The sequence below is a fragment of the Bos grunniens genome, chromosome 20 (genome assembly GCF_055505025.1).
Source record: "Bos grunniens cultivar Pamir isolate PY7600 chromosome 20, Bosgru_T2T1.0, whole genome shotgun sequence".
Classification (NCBI taxonomy): domain Eukaryota; kingdom Metazoa; phylum Chordata; class Mammalia; order Artiodactyla; family Bovidae; genus Bos; species Bos grunniens.
In genome coordinates, this window is record NC_141184.1 from 13355488 (window position 1) to 13373910 (window position 18423).

The window sequence follows — 18423 nt, forward strand, 5'->3', positions numbered from 1 at the left end:
GGAGACGCGACGACAAGGGGCAGTCAGCGACTTGAACAGCGCTCTCCGAGAGGCTCCGGGGCGGGGCGCCAGCGGGCGGGGGCGGAGTACGCCCAGTGGCGTCTCGCGTGGGCGGGCCTTTAGTCTCTTACCGCTCCACCCCCGCGCGGGCGCATGCGCAGCCTGGGCGTCGCGAGACTCCCGGCCCGCGCGGGCCGCGCCCCCCTCTCCCGCCCTCGCCGCGGGTCAGAGGTCACAGGGCGGGCGGCGGTGACGCGCGCGGAAGCGCCCTGGGCACGGTAGCTAGCTGGCGGGCCAGCGGCGCGGCTGAGGAGACGGCTGCGGCCCGGGCGCCCCGACGGGAGAGCCTCCGGATCGCTGGGAGGCGGCCGAAGCCGTGCGGCGCCGCCGCCAGCGGCGGCCCCATGAGTCGGGGGACGATGCCTCAGCCCGAAGCGTGGTCGGGCGCTAGCTGTACGGAGAAGCCGGCATGGGAGGCGGGGGCCGCGGCGCCGGAGGGCGGGAAGTCTGCGGCCGGCGGGCCACCGCGGGTCGCGGTGCAGTGCCCGTCCGAGCAGTGAGTGCGATGCGCGGTGCGCGGGGCCAGGGGCGGGGAGGGGGCTCCGGGCTCGGCCCCCTGAGGGGACGCTGCGGGGAGTATTGGGGGGGATGGGGTGGGCTGGGGAGTAGCCGGCGGAGGGCCCTTCGCATCTAAGAACGATCGTCGGAAATAGAGGAATTCGTTAAACCCTTGTATCCAGTGTCCCAATTACAAAAGTTTTTCCGGAAGGCGCATCTTAAAAGTTCTGGTTATCCAGTGTCCCCACACCCCCCTCCCCTTTTTTTGATATCTCCGTAGCTCTAAAGCTAAAGAAAGCTCCAGAAGCCTGGGAAACAAACTCCAGCAGCATATTTTCTTATATACCTCACTCCCATGAGATCTTTCCTCCGACCTGTGGCCGGAAGGAAAATAAGGTTGTCCCTTGTCCCCCACCACAGGAACACCGCACCACGCGACGTGTTTGTTCTTGGAAGGCAAGTCTCTGCTTGATGAGCGTCCCACCTGTTAGACAGACTTCGGACGGAGTTTGACCTAGTTGTTTTGGCCGCTGGCTGCTTTTCTAGTTGTCCCCAGCTCCCCCCCGCCCGCCGCCCCCGCCTTTATTTTTAAATACGGAAGGCTGTGCTGGTTAAAGTGTCTGTCGCTCAGTCGTGTCCGACTCTTTGCGACCGCATGGACTGTAGCTCACCTGGCTTCTCTGTCCATGGGGATTCTCCAGGCAAGAATACTGGAGTGGGTTGCCAGTCCTTTCTCCAAGAGATCTCCCTAGCCCAGGGATTGAACCCAGATCTCCTGCACTGCAGATGGATTCTTTACTGTCTGAGCCGTCAGGGAAGCCTGATCAATTCTTTATTGAACTGTACAGAAGGTGGTGTAAGTCGCAAGAGTCTGGGGGCAGGGGTGGAAGCAGAATATAAACTTGAAGGCTGAAACTTTTCTGCACTTGTAAATGGTAGTCACATACAAATGCCTTTGGAATTCTACTCAGAAAACCAGTTTGACAGATTAGCGGGAAAGTGCCCTGCGCCTCCCACTCTCCCCCCACCCCCATTTCCTAAAAACAGGGGTTCTGGGTGGGAAATGTTATTACAGGTAATGTATTATAATCATCTGGCTTGCATGGTCCTTTATTATGGACTGTGACATTCTCAATGAGCACCCATACCCCTTGGGAGAGTGTTAGCTGCACTTAATGGCCACTGGGAAAGATTGAGAGCAGGAGGTTTCAAACTCCTGACTCCAGGAGCCAGCCAGGTCACCTGAGTGAAGCTAGCCAGGTGTAGACCATGGGTTCCTGGAGAGCTGAGTCTGATGGAGGTAGAATCCATTAAGTTCCAACCTGTGTGTGTTAGTCACTCAGTCAGATCTGACTTTGTGATGCCAAGGACTACAGCCTGCCCGGCTCCGCTGTCTGTGGGATTCTCCAGGCAAGAATACTGGAGTGGGTTGCCATTTCCTTCTCCAGGGAATCTTCCCGACCCAGGGATCGAACCTGGGTCTCCTGCACTGCAGGCAGATTCTTCACCATCTGAGCCACCAGGGAAGCCCGGCCAGTAGTTGCTGGATTTTCTGTAAAGAATCCAAAGATTCTTGAGTTTTGTTTGAAACGTTCTTTTTCAAAAAATTTTACTTTATTTTAAAGATTTATTTATTTATCGGTTTTGTTTTGGCTGGACGGAACAGCATGGCACGTGGGATCGTAGTTCCCTGATCAGGGATGGAACCTGTGTTCTCTGCAGTGGCTGCTTGGAATCTTAACCACTGGACCGACAGGGAAGTCCCCTATTTTGTTTTTTCAAAACTTCATCCATGTGCTTTATTTTTGTTTTCTATTTTTATTTATTTATTTATTTATTTTTTGGCCATGACACAACCTGACTGGGGATTGAATCCTGGGCCCTGGCCCACCTAGTCCTAACCGCTGGACTGCCAGGGAATTCCCTTGATTTTTAAATAGTAGCCTTTTATTTTTAAATTGAAACCACTGTGCAGGCCCATGTGTGAGCAGCTGTGACCTGTGGTTGCAGTTTTGCTCTGTACGTCTGAGCCCTACTTCAGACTCAGCAACTGATAAAGCGGGCGTGGTCTTTTACTTCTGCCCTTTCGAAGCTCAGGCTGGTTCCTACCTGCTGCTGCCAGGCTAACTGCTGCTCTCTCACTTATGCCCAGGTAGTCTGAGCTGTGCCCCCACCTACTGGCTCTGGCCCTCAAACGCTGCCTCAACCATTTCCTGGCCTCCCCTGGGAGATGCAGAAACTTTGAACCAGGGTCCCCAAAATACACAGAGTTATTTGGCAAGTTTTTCTGCTGGATGTGCTTCCCAGAGTCTGAGTGCCTGAGGAAGTGGGTCATGGCGCAAAAGGAACATCTTTCCTGATGCGCAGGTTCTGTGGCGCAGGTGTCTCTTCTGTCTGCTGTCGGCAGATCTCTAGGCGTGGAGCCGAAAGGCCTGAAAACCCCAGTCCAGGTCTGTCACTTGGTGCGTCAGGAAGCTGAGCTCGGATCTGATCCGTATAGCTTGGCCAGGGAGGTGCAGGGAGTAGGTTCCAGGGCTACCCCCGATGCCTGGGTGCCGGGGACCGCCCCCCTCCCCCCAACGTCTTTCTGGCTTCCTCAGCAAAACTGGGCAGAGAGGCATGACTTATAATGCCTGCAAACTTCACTTTTTTTTTTTTCTGGAATAGATGTTCCAGTTTGCCTTTTAAGTAGTAGCTTAGTTTCTTTTTCTTGCTATTTTTGTTGTCTTTGATGACCTCATTCTCTTTTAACTGGTAAGAGAACAAAGGGAAGCAAGGGAAAGGAGGTGAAAAGAATTTCAAATGGCAGCTTCTGAACGTCACATCCCACGTTTTGGGCTTTCCTATTTGTTATATGGGCGGTGGGCTGCTGTGTTGGGATACTTTCTTAAGGGCCAGGGAAACTGCTGCCTCACATTGTCCATTGTGTAGTTTGCAGCGTAGCGTGTGCCGTTCTCCCACGATGATGTGTGCAGCCTAAGAGTTGAGTGCAGATATAGGGACATAGTGGAATGCCTGAACTAGGTCCTAAAATGGTTTTTTAACCTTGTGTTTTTCTGTGACTGGAGCCAAGTCCCTTCTTCCCACCCAGAGAGTTAAGTTTGATCTGCACAGAAATTGAGTAAAGTGCTTGCACCTGCCAATACGAAACACCATAAGATGCAGATGTTTGGGGACATCCTGCAGAGTCATTGTAATTCATTCAGTGGATAGAAATTATGAATACAAACCCAACTTTGGCAGCCTTTATACATTCAGAATATGACTCTGAGGGGATTAGCCATGAGTCGACAGAGGGATGGCTCATTTCCTAGGCTGTCCATAGGATACAGATTCCTTGTGACTGGGCTCATTGTGATTTCCCCCCAGAGAAATCGTGGGGAAGACAGACACAGAGATCTTGTGGATAAGCTGCATTCTGAATCGCTTTCCTTTCCTTCCTTCATTTGAGAACTGTGGTTGGCTGGCATCCCTTGGACAAGCCCCAGGGATGGCTTGCACGACGATGCAGGGTCCCTTTTGAGGAAGTGTTAGGTCAGACCTGATTCAGTTGACTTCTTTGGAAACTTCCTCACTCTTCCTGTCAGCAGGTCTCCTATCCTCTGTCTCCTGCTCACCTGACCCATAAAATTGAAACTTAGGGTGGACCCACTTCTTCCTTTCAGCTAAGCTAAGACTCTGGCCCCTGAGGACCAGGGTGGCCCTGGACATGGTTTGTGTCCAGGCTAGACATGCTTTGGGAATTGAGAAGTGAGCCTACTCCATGGTCCTTCTCTATCTGCCTGAGGAGGGGACAGGGTTTAAATTGGGTCCACAGGCTCGTGGTGTGTAGAGGGCAGCATGATGTGTCTGTGTACCCTTCTGAAATCGAAAGCAAAATTGTATGCATATTTATGTCTTTCTGGACTGAGGTTCAGAGGAAAGCTGTGGATCAGAAGGGCTGTAACTAGCAACTTGTGAAGCCCTTGCTCTTGGGTGTTGCTAAGAGCGAATGTGTTTTCTCACCCACCTCGCACCTTAGTAGCTGCGGGGGTGCTGTCTGATGGGGTAACAGCTACTCCCTTCTGGTCCTTTCCCCACCTGGGGGTAGAACCTGCTTCAGAGCTGGGGTGCCCCTGAGAAACCTTAGGTTGCAGGGGTCCAGCTTGTCCCCAGACCCCTTTGGGAGTCACTGAGCCAGTCATGGAAAGTCCACTTGCAGAAAGGAGGTGGAATTTTGGCCTGGGCGCCGGTACTTTCCTGCATTTGATGTGTGGCTCACTCATCTTAGACAACCGCTGAGAGGTGGAGAAAGGCTGAGTAGAGTGATCTTTGCTTTTCCTGTGTTTGTGTGGGACGGTGCCCGGTGTCACAGTGGTTGCCGCTGTCTCATCTACACTGCCCAGGCTGTTAGTCTTCTAGGACAGGCCAAATTAAGCATGAGCTGCAAGTCCAGAGAGCTGAACAGAGTCATACTCAGTTTAGCTTTTTTAGATAGCTAAGGGGAACTTGGTGCAAATGTCCACAACAGTGAGTGACTGAGATGCTGTCTTGTTAGCTTTGCATATGTTAGAGTTGACTTTTTTCATATTATGTGTTCAGTTTATCAGAAATCGAAAAATTGGCTTCACAGAAATGTCTTCTGCTTCGCTGAGCTCTGTGTTTTTAGCTTATATTATAGCTTTTGTTTTGGGGACTAGTATAATTTTGTCTAAATGTAGTCAGCATTTTAAAATTTAAGTTTCATTTATTGTTATCCAGGTCTTTGAACAGAGCAAGAGGAAGGTTATAAGTTAACAGACAGTGTCATGTAACCTGCTGAATGGTGTATATTGATACTTTAACATTAAGAGTAAAATATTTCATTTCTAAGAGAAAATGGGAGCTTGAAAATACACACTTTAGAATAACATTATGGTGCTAAACTAATAATTTTCTAAGCAGGAATTATTAGCATTTTGGTTTTAAAATTTTAACTGAGTACTGCTCACATGCCATGGTCCCCAAGAAATCAGGTCACATTTAAGACTTTTACTTTTCTTCACTACTTTTCTAGCAATCTGTATGTTTTCTGGAAGGAAATTTTTTGCTGTAGTGATCATTTTGAGCCTATGGATTTCAATGGACTCTGTGCCAAATGGTGAACACCTCTCATCCCAACCCCAGCTTGACACACACACAAAATTGCCACATTTCTGAAACTGGTCAGCACGGAAGATCTGATCTTATCAAATAGCCCCTTTCCTTTCATTGTTTCCCTGTCTTCCTTTCCCAAACAAAAATTTAAACCTCCAGCTATTTCAGATTCCCGATTTTAAATATAATTTCTTTTTGCTGTTAAAAATATTAGTTCCTTTTTGATATTTAAAAAAGTTAAAGGCTTACTAAGTGAAGTATTTTCTTAAATAAAATTATTTTAATTTTTCTTGCTTTCCCACATCTCTCTTTCTAGTTGGCAGTCCTCGTGTTGGATGAATATTTCATTTTGGCTATTAAATGTCTCATTTTCTGACCAAACTAATTGAGCTTTATTGCTTGAACTTATAGCTTCTCCCCAAGGAAATACAATGGTCTTTAAAAGCCGTATTACAGTTTCCCTGGTGGCCTTGGAGAGTTAGCAGATGTCTTTGGTGGCCATGCACAGAATCTGAATGAAATAGTGTGGCTAAAGTGATTTGAATACACTCTGGGCCTCCCATTCATCAGTTTCTGCTGTGCTTCTTCTGTATGTCTTGAATCACCGCATTTCTGTTTCCAGTAACCTTCCTTTCTGCTCTGTCTTCCCGTTGCACTTAGTTCTCCTGTAGGCTTCTCTTCGTTTCTCTGATGTTGGTCTTTGTGGGAGTTTGTATTTGCGGCTATTCAGAGAGATGCTAGTTTAGAGAACCTCCTCTGGGCCCTGGTGTTGCCATGCACTTTGGTTATTCTGTAGATAAGAAAGGCAGGAGACAAGAGTGGAGGCAGAGACGCCTGCCCATAGCCACAGAATTCGCATGAAGTGAGAATAACTTCATAGTCCGTTAGAACCAAGAACTGGAAGAGGAACTACATAGATTATTTAGATCTTGTCTGGTCATCTCATTTTGAAGACGAGAAAACTGAGGCCAAGATTGGGGAAGTGGCTTCCACAAAGACGTGCTTCTGATAATGGTATTATGAAAACAATTCACTTAAATGCCGGTTTTATACGATCAGAATTTCTCTCCTATTTAATAAAGCTTGGAAGGAGGCTGAAAGATAACATTAAACTATTAAAAGAAGAACTAACACGTTTAGTCACTTTTTACTTGAAGTGTTTGATGTATAGTCCCTGTGAATCTGGTTTCTGTTTGCTTTTAACCCTGGCCCTGGCTGCATGGGTGACATCACACCTTTTACTTGAAATCTCACTGGGGTTAGAGCACATGGAGAGTACCCTTTCCCTAATATGTCCCCCTCAATCCCACAACAACAACAAAAGACAGGCACACACACACCATCACTTTCGAGAAAAGAGAAGAAAAGGAAAACGGGTAAGAAATGATCATTGGGTGAATCATCCGTCCCTCCTCTGCCCAGATGGATAGATATGAGAATTAATGAGGCTAGCAAACTTTTTTGACTGTTGAGTGCCTGCGTGTCTTATTTTCAGAGCAGTTTCTTGAGAGTCCTCTCACCGTTATTTTTACAGGTGGATAAATTTAGGTGCTGAGAAGCGTAGTCCCTTGAGTTCCACGTGATGCACATGGTTGACGAGGGCTGGAGTGAGGAATGGTCACACCCTGGTGGTCAACTGCAGCCTGTGGCATGCTCCAGCGAGGCCGCCCACACAGCCTGTGCCCTGTTGGGGTGGACAGTGAGCCATTCATGCAGGGGCATCAGCAGAGCCAGTCACAGGTGTAAAAGCACAGGCTGGGCCCATCAAGTGTTTGGCCTGAAGTGTGTGTGTGTGTGTGTGTGTGTGTGTAGGGCTAGCGTGGTGGGGTGCGTCCAGATTTAGACTTCCCTGCTTATTTGGGAGCCGTTGAAGGGTTTCAAGGGTGGAGGGTGTGTTGGTCCCCACCTCAGTCTGTTTCTCTCAGCGGCACCCCCTTCCTCTTTCCTCTGGCTTCTGAGCCGTGCTCGAGGCGCTGGGGAGCTCCCGGAGTCAGGCACGCGGGGGCCATCCCCTTAGTTCCTAAGTAACTCCTCTTTCCTATGTGCCCCGGTGCCTGGAGCCTCCCGTCCTGTGTGCGGAGCAGGGGTGTGCTGTTGTGGGGAGTACTGGGAACGGGGGGTCTGTTGCTTGCAGCCCTGGAGGTCTCCCATGCCCCCCACAAAGTCCTCGGTGTACCTCTAGTTCTGACCTTTCTGGGCCCTGCAGGGTGTGCTGGTCTCCCCTTCCAGCAGACATCGGTCCACAGGCCTCCAGGCTTCTCCCATCCTCCGTGCCTCACCTCCCCACCTTCCATTTTTGGGCGACTTGCGCTTTCACCTGTCCTGTGTTCCAGCAAAAACAGAATGGCATCACTGTTTCCCATCACCATGGTGCATCTTGAGGGGAACAGGAGTCATCTTAGAATCTGAAAGTTCCATTTGCTCTCCTTGTCTAGCAGCCAGTGGGGTTTTCTCCTTTCCAGGACTTAGTAGGTTCTTGTTGGCTCACTGAAGGAGCCAGGAGACTCTTTAGGGAGCTGCTGTGTAAGTCCCAACAAAAGTGTGGGGGTTGGTGGGCATATGCCCAGCACAAGGTTGGGGAGCTGCTTTCCTGTGGGCATCAGGGAGCACGAGCGCCTCAGGGAGCTGGTGTGGCCCAGGGGATCTTGTGAATCTCCTGTCCTTTTTTTTCGAGGAGCTCTTGGAAAATTTGCCTGTGATGTCCCAAAGTCGGCAGTTGGCCTGCGCTCCTCAGTGCTTTTATTAGCACCATCTCCATGCTTGAAACCTGGAGAGTCAGAAACAGTTTCGCTGATGAGCATAGATGAGCATGCTAAGATGCTTACGTGTGTGGTGGAGGCATTAAAGACATCACAGTTGAAATGGCCCCAGAACCGCGTAGCCAGTGGAGCGGTAAAATGTCTCACTTCAAAAAGTCTGAGTTAGTAATGCTAGAAATACAAGTCTAAGGCGAAAAACCCATATTTTATCAGACTATCATCATGTAATGTAAAAACGTTAAACTTTGCGTGTCTTATAAATTCATAAAGCAGCTGCATGTTGTGATAAGAAGGACATGTCAGTGCCACAAATTTTTGAAATGTCTGATTTGGTGTGATTTCAGCGAGGAGGACATGTATCGTGCGGCGGATGAAATAGAAAAGGAGAAAGAATTACTTATACATGAAAGAGGGTCATCAGGTACGTTTGAAATTGTTTTCTTTATAAAGAGTTCTTACTGTTTATAGTAGAAAATGCAGTTAAATCAGTATATCCATTTTCATAAAATATTGAGACACACTTTCCTAGGAAGATGGACTTCCTCGGAAGCATTCTTAGGCATTTGGTCTTACCTCCACTGGATTATTCATTTTGCTGGGTAAAAATATTTTGGGTGTATTTGGGGACTACTGTTTTCTGAGGCTTTAAAATTTCACTGCAAGTACTTTGCTTGCGTTCCTTACATTCATAGCATTTTTGCACCCGTGAGAATTTGTCTAACCTCTTGACACCACTCTCTCTTAAGTTCTTGACTTCCTTATTTTCATAGAGGGAGAGTTGGGGTTTGAAGTGCGTTTTTCATTTCAAGTGGAAGGATTTACTGCGAAGCTGGCCCTCTGGGTCTTTGAGTGCAGAAGGCCATGTGAATTTGATTTGACTTATAAGAAAGAACGGTGGTGGACATGATAGCTCTTAATTCTCCCGTCATGTTGTGACTTCCTGTCCACACTTGTGCTCAGCTGCATGCGCTCTGTTCATCCTTCAGCATCCATCGACCCCTGGCTGCTAGGGTGAGCCTGCTTCGACCATGGCCGTCGGGCCGGGTGTGGGGAAGCACCTCCTTCCTCCCCAAGTTGCCCCGGGCAGGAGGCCAGGGAGGGAGCTCCATTAGGGGATACCCCACAGACCATTCAGACAGAGGGAAGGAGGAGAAGGGGCTGACAGAATGAGATGGTTGGATGGCATCACTGAATCAAAAACGTGAGTTTGATCAAACTCCAGGAGATGGTGAAGGACAACAGGCCTGGAGTGCCGCAGTCCACAGGGTCGCAGAGTCGGACATGACTGAGCCACCGAATGATTCACAAGCTGCGTTTTCCTGCGCGCCACTTGCGTAATGTTCTGGTTTAGGAACCGGCTCTCATTTACGGTGCTGGTGACAAAGTGTTAGGATGTGTCGTTAGGAGCAGAAGATACGGGTGGGGTCTCTGAAGACAGTTCTCTAGCCTTCCTCACAGGGAGTTGGCGGAACTCCTCCCTGTGGTAACCGGGGAAGATGATGCGCTCTGTTGTGGTCCAGCCCCGCGGGTTCCCGGCCCCCACAGCCTTCAGAGGCGTCTCAGGGCCCCAACGGCAGTTGCACACACTTCACCTCAATGGTAGGACTCGGCAGTCCCGTCTGAGGAGAAGGCGCTTCCTCAGCCCTTGTCTGTTCCTGCCCCGTCTGCAGGGGCCTCTGGCCTCCTCGCTTGCTCTGTGGGCTCTCTGTTGGGTTCCCTTCTGTCCCCAGGGGAGCCCCACACAGGTGCTTTTCAGGGGGTCTTGTCTCTTCCAGCTCTGGTCTGAGGCAACACGGGTCCCTTCACACCCTGCATCTCAGTCCTTCTGGCTTCGTTGTCCTTCCTGATGTAACATCCTGTGGATGGGCCTCTGGTGAGCAGCTCCGTTTTTTGCAAAAATGTCTTGACTTCACCTTGTTTCGTGAATAACCCCAGGTGAATAATACATTTTCTCTAATTTTCCTTGAAGGTTTCATTCCACTCTCTTGTTTCTTTCATAGTTGAAAACACTGTGGTCAGTCCGACTCTTGGCAGTCTGTCTTTCCCTGTCTTCTCTTGGAAAACACTGCAGTCAGTCTGACTCTTGGCAGTCTGTCTTTCCCTGTCTCCTCTCTGTCTTTGGTGTCCTACAAGTTTCTCCTCAGGGTCTCTTAAGTACGGATTTTTTTTTTTTTTAGCACTTTGTTAGGGATTGTTTTTACCTTTTAAAATCTGAAGATGCTTAGTTTTCATCAGTTCAGAATTCTCAGCCATTATCTCTCTAAATACTGCCTTTTTCCTATTCTGTTTACTGCTTCCAGAGCTCCAAATCAGGTGTTTGCTAGCTCCCATTCAGTTATCCAGGGCCCTCAGTTACACACCCTTTCAAGTATTTTCTGACTTTTGGCCTCTGTTACATTCTGGATAGTTCCTTTAGAAAGGTTTTCTCTTTCTCTTTTGGAAAAGATCTGTTTTCCTTCCCAATTTGCTTGGTCTTTTTTGATAGTGTATTGCTCTTTGCTCAAGTTTTTATTTCTTCTTTTATTCCCTTAAGCATTTTAAACATTCTTTTCTGGACCTGATAATTCCATTAGCTGAAAATCCTGGCAGGTCTACTTATGCCAGTTGCTGTTTTTGCTTACTTCTTGTTTCTTCAGAGTTTGGTTCTACGTTCAGCTTTTGTGTGTCTGTGGAGAGATTGTGCAGCCTGTCTTGAGTGTGAGGGAGTTTGGTCTCGTTTCTGCCGTGCACCCGGGAGTCACCTGCCTTGGGCCACGTCAGGTGAATTTCTGGGTTTGAGTTCCCAGGGTCTTGCAGCTGGTGTGAAGTCACACCCTGTCCCTGTGTGAGAGCTGGCCTGTGGTTATGAGATCTTAGGTCCTCTGTCCCCAAGGCAGATCCCAGGTCAAAGCAGAAAGTTTTCTCATGCTCTCTGTTAATCACCTAGTCCGTGAGTGCAAAGTAGCCTGAGTCATGTCCTATTCTTTGCGACCCCGTGGACGGTAGCCCACCAGACTCCTCTGTCTATGGGATTCTCCAGGCAAGGAACTGGTTGCCATTTCCTTCTCCAGGGGATCTTCCCGACCCAGGGATCGAACCTATATCTCTTAACATCTCCTGCATTGGCAGTCAGATTCTTTACCATTCGTGCCACCCAGGAAGCTGACCCCACCTAGTCCAGGGGTCAGCAAACACTAGCTCCCTGGCCAAAGTTGAGATGCCACCTGGTTTTGTAAATAAAGTTTTATTGGAACTCCTTAGTTTACACATCGCACATGGTGATTTTCATGAATAGTAAGTTGAGTAGTTGTGACAGAAACTTTATAGCCTTAAAGCCTACGTTATTTACACTCTGGCCCATTAGAGAAAAAGTTTTCAATTCTTGCCCTAGCCTCTTGATTGAGAGTCCCAGCATTCTGGAAGGGTTCAGTTTTAACTTCGCATCCTCCAAGGGTCTGAATCCTTGTCTTGGTCACCATATGGTGGTTAAGGAACAAAACCTCTTGGTTATTTCAGCTTCTGGTGACCACTCTTGCTTTTCAGCTTCCCCTTTGTGTTTTTTGAATTTGTTTTTGGTGGAGTTTATTTGGCCATTAGAAATGTGCATTCCTGGGGCAGTAAGCAGCCTATGTAGCATGCAGATAACTAGAGCAGACGCTGACTTAGACTGTAAGCTGCCTGAGGTCGGGCTCAGGCCGTCCTGCATCTCCAGCTCCCAGCCTGCAGTGGCTCTTGGAGTCTTCCTCCCAGTGCCCAGCTGGATGGGACTGGGGGTGCACTTCCGATGCTGGCAGCTGTTTAAGTACCCATTTTCCCACCCTCACTGCCTCACGCAGACCTCTGATTCATCAGAGGACTGTGGCTTGTGGCCTGGGCTCTGAGCCCAGTCAGCCTCCTGCCTCCTCCACTCAGTCCTGAGATGGGGCCCCTGCCGGCCTGTGGAGGGCCCGGGTGTCCAACCCACAGGAAAGAGGACCGTGGGTGAGGAGAGCACCAGGGCTGGACTTTCTTCTCTGGGGGCCCTTCCCGAGCTGGAAGCTGCTCTGCTCGTGGCAGAACATGTCCCAGTGAACATCCTCGACTCTGGACACGTGTAGCTCCTCGGGCTTTCTGAGGAGGCGAGTTGAAAAGCGATTAAAGGGAACTCTTCCTTCCACTAATAAATACTCACAAAGTGTTTTTGACAGTGACTGCTCTTTATTTGAGGGTTGGCTGTGCAGCCGTGGTATTCGTGGTCTAGGCTCTAGGTCTGGTTCACCTTTAAGCCAATCCTGACTTAAGCACAGATAAATGTATTTGTTACCTGTGTGTGTGTTATTTTCCCTTTTGTATAGAAGGTTTATTTTCCTTATGAAAGGATTTATCAATGAGATTTTTAAAATAGGCAATTCTGACATTTTATGTCTTAAAAAGTTGTTTTACTTATTAAAGTGCAGGAAGGGCTTAGGGGTTCTTCTTGTGCTCCTCCATCCGTCATCCCACATCCATCACATCTTGCAGGGTCAAGGCCTGTGGTCCTTTTTTCTTAAGTAGTCTCTAAACCCTTTCAGGACCAAATCTGGGCCTTTATCATCTTCATATGCCTCTGCTCCTAGCTCAGTGCTTGGCACATATTAGAAACACAGTGTTTGTTGGATTGAGTTGACTATAACATCTTTATGTACAACTTCCTCTTGAGTAAATATGCCATGAGGTACTTCTGTGTTTATATCCTGATTTCTTTGCTAACATTTACTTCTTCAATATTTTAAAAAGGAAGTCAAGATATGCCTGGGAATTTAGCTCTCTTTCTTCCTAAAACATACAAAGACCTACACGTGTGCGTGCATATGCCTAGGCCACATAATCCAACCCCAGGCCTCGTGTGTTAAACAAGAGAAGTCTTAAGGCCTTTTTATTTTTTACTGTAACATCTGTCTGATCATCAGTTATCTCTTTTATTTGGGGGGTATGTGTTATTAGAATCAAACAGGCCTGTGTTTCAGCTCACATTGAGAGCTCCGTTAGTTTCTGGCTGATTATCAACAGTTTATAGCCCTTTGGGATCAAAGCAGGATATAACGAAATAAAGATTATTAAATATACATCTGTAATAGAGGTGTTATCTCTTTGTATAATGGATGTGGAAAAATTACAAATCACTAGCTATGTGGTCTCAAAGCTTAGACTATTGCGTGTTTGAATGAACATTATTTGAGGATACTTAGGTCAGTGTGGTTGCCGGTGCTGAGGGCACAGCTGAGAAACAGACCAAGCCCCTGCCCTCAGGGAGCTCATGTTTTGCTATGTGTGTATGTATGTGTGTGTGTGTGTGTGTGTGTAGGGATGGGAGAAGCAGCATACAGAAAAAGAAATATGTTAGGTGCTGATCAGTGCCAAGAAGAAAAGCAGAACCATGTAAGAGGAACAGAGTGAAAGTGTGTATGTGTGTGTGTGTTTAAGGATGAGAGAGGCAGGGTACAGAGAAAGAAATATGTCAGGTGTAGATCAGTGCCAAGAAGAAAAGCAGAACCATGTAAGGGGAACAGAGTGAAAGTGTGTGTGTGTGTGAGTGTGTGTGTATGAGAGAGAGAGTGTGTGTGTGAGATGTTTTGACATTGAATGTCAGTGTCAGAGGTAAGCAGAGACCTGCAGAGCGTGAGGAGCAGGTACCTCACAGGTAGGGCAGGAGCTGTCGGTGTGGGTAGTGGGGGCGCTGAGACCCGAGAGGCAGTGGAGGGCCAGGGCAGGGGGGCCTCTTGTAGGGAGGAAGGGAGTAGACTCCCAGGTGTGATGGGAGGCCCTGGAGCCCAGCTGGGGTAGGTAGCATCTCACTTAGGTTTTTGAATGCACCACTCTGGCTGCTGTGTGGGGGATGGCCGGTAGGGTCTGGTGACAGGCTCAGCGGGAGACCTCTGTGGTCATCTGGGAGTCAGGTGGTGGCCTACTAAATGCACTGGGTGGTCAGCAGTCTTGGGATTCTAGACGTGGGAGGGACTGCAGTGAGCAAGAAAGGAACTCTCAGACGAAGCTGTGCTGTTATTCTGATCATACTTTGTCTCCTTATTCCCCCTCCCCCCCCACCCCACCCCTTTTTTTGGATTCTTTCACAGAAGCTAGATTAAGTGTAGCTCCTGAAATGGATATCATGGACTACTGCAAAAAAGAATGGAGGGGAAATACGCAAAAAGCAACATGTATGAAAAAGGTATGACGCGTGGATGCGTGCATTTGAGTTTTTCCAGTAGTCTACCATAGGTAATTATTTAGCATGTCCTTTTGTATGCTGCTAAGTCGCTTCAGTTGTGTCCGATTCTGTGTGACCCCATAGACAGCAGCCCACCAGGCTCGCCTGTCCATGGGATTCTCTAGGCAAGAGTACTGGAGCGGGTTGCCATTGCCTTCTCCCATGCACGCGTGCATGCTAATTCGCTTCAGTCGTGTCCAGCTCTGTGCAACCCCTTGAACAGCAGCCCACCAGGCTCCCCTGTCCATCGGATTCTCCAGGCAAGAATACTGGAGTGGGTTGCCGTTATGTTTAGATGTTATAGTTACGACAACTGCCATTAGACTGTGTTACTACAGGGCTTCTAACTTTAGAGATGAGGAAACAGACTGCAAAGATAAGGGCCGTCTCAGTATTAATACAAAATCATTATCAGTTAGTCAGCAACTTGACTTCTTTGAAAAACGCATAAATGACTGTGTGCTCTTCTGAGCTGGACCAGCCACGGGTTGGCCCCTTGGGGGCATTTGGCTGAAATGCCCTTCTGGCCGGTGAGGTCACAGCCTTGTGTGACCTACATCTGCTGTCCCCACCTGGATTTATTTTCACATCCTCCAGTCCTCGGGGCCTGGACTCTCCCTCACTCCCTTAGCAGTGGGACCTGGAGCTCCTGCCTTTATTTAGGGTACCCCAGGAGCTGCCCCCTCTCAGTCCCATTGCATAACTGGATGACCCAAAGGTAGTTCTTCCAAGGCTGTGGGACGTCGGGGATTCCCATGACGCGGCCCCGCTGGGCTGTGGCCAGGCTGGGTCACCACTCCCGCCGCATAGGAGTCAGGCAGCACCCCTCTCGGTCCCCCTCAGGTGGATCCTGAATCCAGCATCCCCCATGGGTGGAGATTGCTCCTACAGTTGACCCTTGTACACCACAGATCTGGACCGCTGGGCCCGCTTCTCTGGATTTTTTCACTGAATATGGACTACAGTGTACTGCACGATCCCATGAGTGATTTATGCATTTGGAAAGGTGCAGTTGCTGTTGAACTAGTATTTGGGACAGCTGGGGGTTCACCATAAGGAAGAGGTGCATTTAGTAGGCATAAGTCTCCCTGATGGGCCTTCTATTGCAGTGGTTGGGCCACTGAACAGAAATGCAGCTCTCAGAATTTTATTATTGGAAAGAAATACTTTTATATCCACTTCGAACATCATCCTGTGACTTGAATCTTGAAAACAACTTATGACAGGGTCCAGTGCTTGGACACAGGATGACTGTCTACGGGGTCCCCACCCCAGGAGGGTGTCACTTCTTCCTTTGTGTACGTGTGTGTTGAGGGGGAAACAGGGTTTTAAGTGGCTGTCGAGGAAGAGCAGGGCAAGCGACAGATCCATGTGGTCAAGGGGGAGTGAGATGGGAAAGCCTGAAAGTTGATGCTGAGGCCTGAGCAGCATCCAACAGAGATCTCAGTCAGCCAGGTGCCTGGACCAGCTCCCTGGGATTTCATGGTGTCCTTTTAAGGGGAGTGTGCTCAAAACGGTCCGTTTGGATGGCTGTGTTTGAGTGACTGAGCATGTCACCGAGAATTTTCATTTCCTTGTTTCACTTCCAGGCTGAATAATAATGACATTTCAATCCACTTTTTAAAAAACAGAATTTATCCAGGCACCTCCAAGACAATACATATAGTCTTTTATGTACTTCATGGAAATTTGGGGGACAGAGTGTTATTTTTAATATGGAGACATAGCCAGGTGAAGAATCCATCTGTCAACACAGGGAGATGCAAAAGATGAGGGTTTGAGCCTTGGGCCAGGAAGATTCCCCTTGCGTAGGAAATGGCAACCCACTCCAGTGTTCTTGTCTGGAAAATCCCATGGATAGAGGAGCCTGGTGGGCAATAGACCATAGGGTTGCAAAGAGTCAGACACGGCTGGGGGATTGGGCATATAAGCTGGGTACATCTCTTTTCTTTCCTGTCTCCTCATTAAAGAGTTTCAGTTCAGTTCAGTTCAGTCGCGTCCGACTCTTTTCAACCCCATGAATCGCAGCACACCAGGCCTCCCTGTCCATCACCAACTTCTGGAGTTCACTCAGACTCACGTTCATCGAGTCAGTGATGCCATCCAGCCATCTCATCCTCTGTTGTCCTCTTCTCCTCCTGCCCTCAATCCCTCCCAGCATCAGAGTCTTTTCCAATGAGTCAACTCTTTGCATGAGGTGGCCAGAGTACTGGAGTTTCAGCTTTAGCATCATTCCTTCCAAAGAAAGGGTTTAGGGTCAACTTAAACACAGACCAAAGCCTTCAGATTGTTGGTTATTAATAAGTGAGTGTTACACCAGTTGCTTAGAAAGGGACATACGACTTCAACTTAGGGGGTAACTAGCATTTTAATGGAGAAGGCAATGGCAACCCAATCTAGTACTCTTGCCTGGCAAATCCTATGGACGGAGGAGCCTTGTAGGCTGCAGTCCATGGAGTCGTTAGGAGTCGGATACAACTGAGTGACTTTACTTTCACTTTTCACTTTAATGCATTGGAGAAGGAAATGGCAACCCACTCCAGTGTTCTTGCCTGGAGAATCCCAGGGATGGGGGAGCCTGCTGGGCTGCTGTCTATGGGGTCGCACAGAGTCGGACACGACTGAAGTGACTTAGCAGCAGCAGCAGCAGCATTTTAATAATACTTAGTGTCCTATTCTATATGTTCTAATATGTTGCGTCTGCTGCATATGCTGATATTTTGTACGATACTAACATTCGTTAATTTCTTTTGATGAATAAAAAAGGAATTAAAATATCCTGCAGGAAAGACTTGGCCATTCTTCCTCTGATCGGGGTGGGGGGCTTCGGGGGCACATTTCTTCCACACGAATAAAATTCTCCCCGCTCTCTGAGGTCAGTAGCAACCATTTGAATTCTTTGATGATTTTTGCGCAGGGCTACGAGGAGGTGTCTCAGAAATTCACCTCCATCAGGCGAGTCCGCGGAGATAACTACTGTGCGCTGAGGGCCACGCTGTTCCAGGCCATGAGTCAGCCGGCGGCGCTGCCCTCCTGGCTGCAGGACCCGGAGCTCACGCTGGTACGCTGCTGCCGCAGGTTTGAGTCTGCACTGTTTCCCGTCGTTTCTGCAGCAAAGACTTCCTTTGTCTGCCCGCGCTGTGTGCTGGTGCTTGCCTGCAGTGCGATGTCAGCGCGCAGGTTTCTGCAGCTTTCTGTGGCTGGGATGGCTTTGCATAGTGAAGCGACCAAAAATGATTGTTATTTCCCGGAGGAGGAAGATGATAAAATTTATTTAGTGCCTCAGCTGAACTAGAGAGCAGGGGTTTGTTTAGGGCTTGCCAGAGCACTGAGGGCAGTTTGACTTCCGGGTTGCAGTCTCCACCAAGTGGGCTTTGTATTATACTCTCTGAGAACCTGCTGGGGTTTCCAAAGGCACGTTTCTGGGCTTCTGGCTCCAGTTCAGGGAATCAGCACCGTCTGGAGAGTGTAAGGAGAGTCATAGGCTTGGTACGTGACAGGGCGGCAACACCGGCAGAGAGATGGTTGCTGTCAGCTGGGGGAGGCTTCCTGGGGAGGGGAGGGTTGGGGGCTCTGTCCCATGCCTGGCCCTCGTTAGTTGTTTTGAATCTGCAGCCTGACAGTGACACCCCAAGGAGTCACGTTACCCCTGTGTCGTGTATCCATGATGGACGTCAGCTGAGGTCACGATAGGTTAGATGATAGACCATCCCTCGAGAGCTTGGGGGGCAGTCATGGTTGAGTGGAGCTCACAATATGACATTAATTGGAAGAAAATGGGAAATC

At 48.8% G+C, this 18423-nt stretch overlaps 1 protein-coding gene across 9 annotated transcripts in view; it reads left to right on the top strand.

Moving 5' to 3' along the window:
- Positions 1-234: 234 nt before the first annotated feature.
- OTULIN (OTU deubiquitinase with linear linkage specificity) overlaps positions 235-18423 on the top strand; it is a 36627-nt gene continuing 18438 nt past the window's right edge. For 2 of the 9 annotated variants that reach the window (XM_086361253.1, XM_086361255.1), the window contains exons 1-4: positions 235-572; positions 8777-8853; positions 14504-14598; positions 17555-17698. In XM_086361253.1, coding sequence (XP_086217379.1) covers positions 8787-8853; positions 14504-14598; positions 17555-17698 — 306 coding nt within the window. In that variant the 5' untranslated portion in view covers positions 235-572; positions 8777-8786. Of the gene's footprint in view, positions 573-918; positions 1015-7123; positions 7414-8776; positions 8854-14503; positions 14599-17554; positions 17699-18423 lie in introns of those variants that run through there. The other 7 variants (XM_086361250.1, XM_086361252.1, XM_086361257.1 and 4 more) reach the window with 6 other exon arrangements.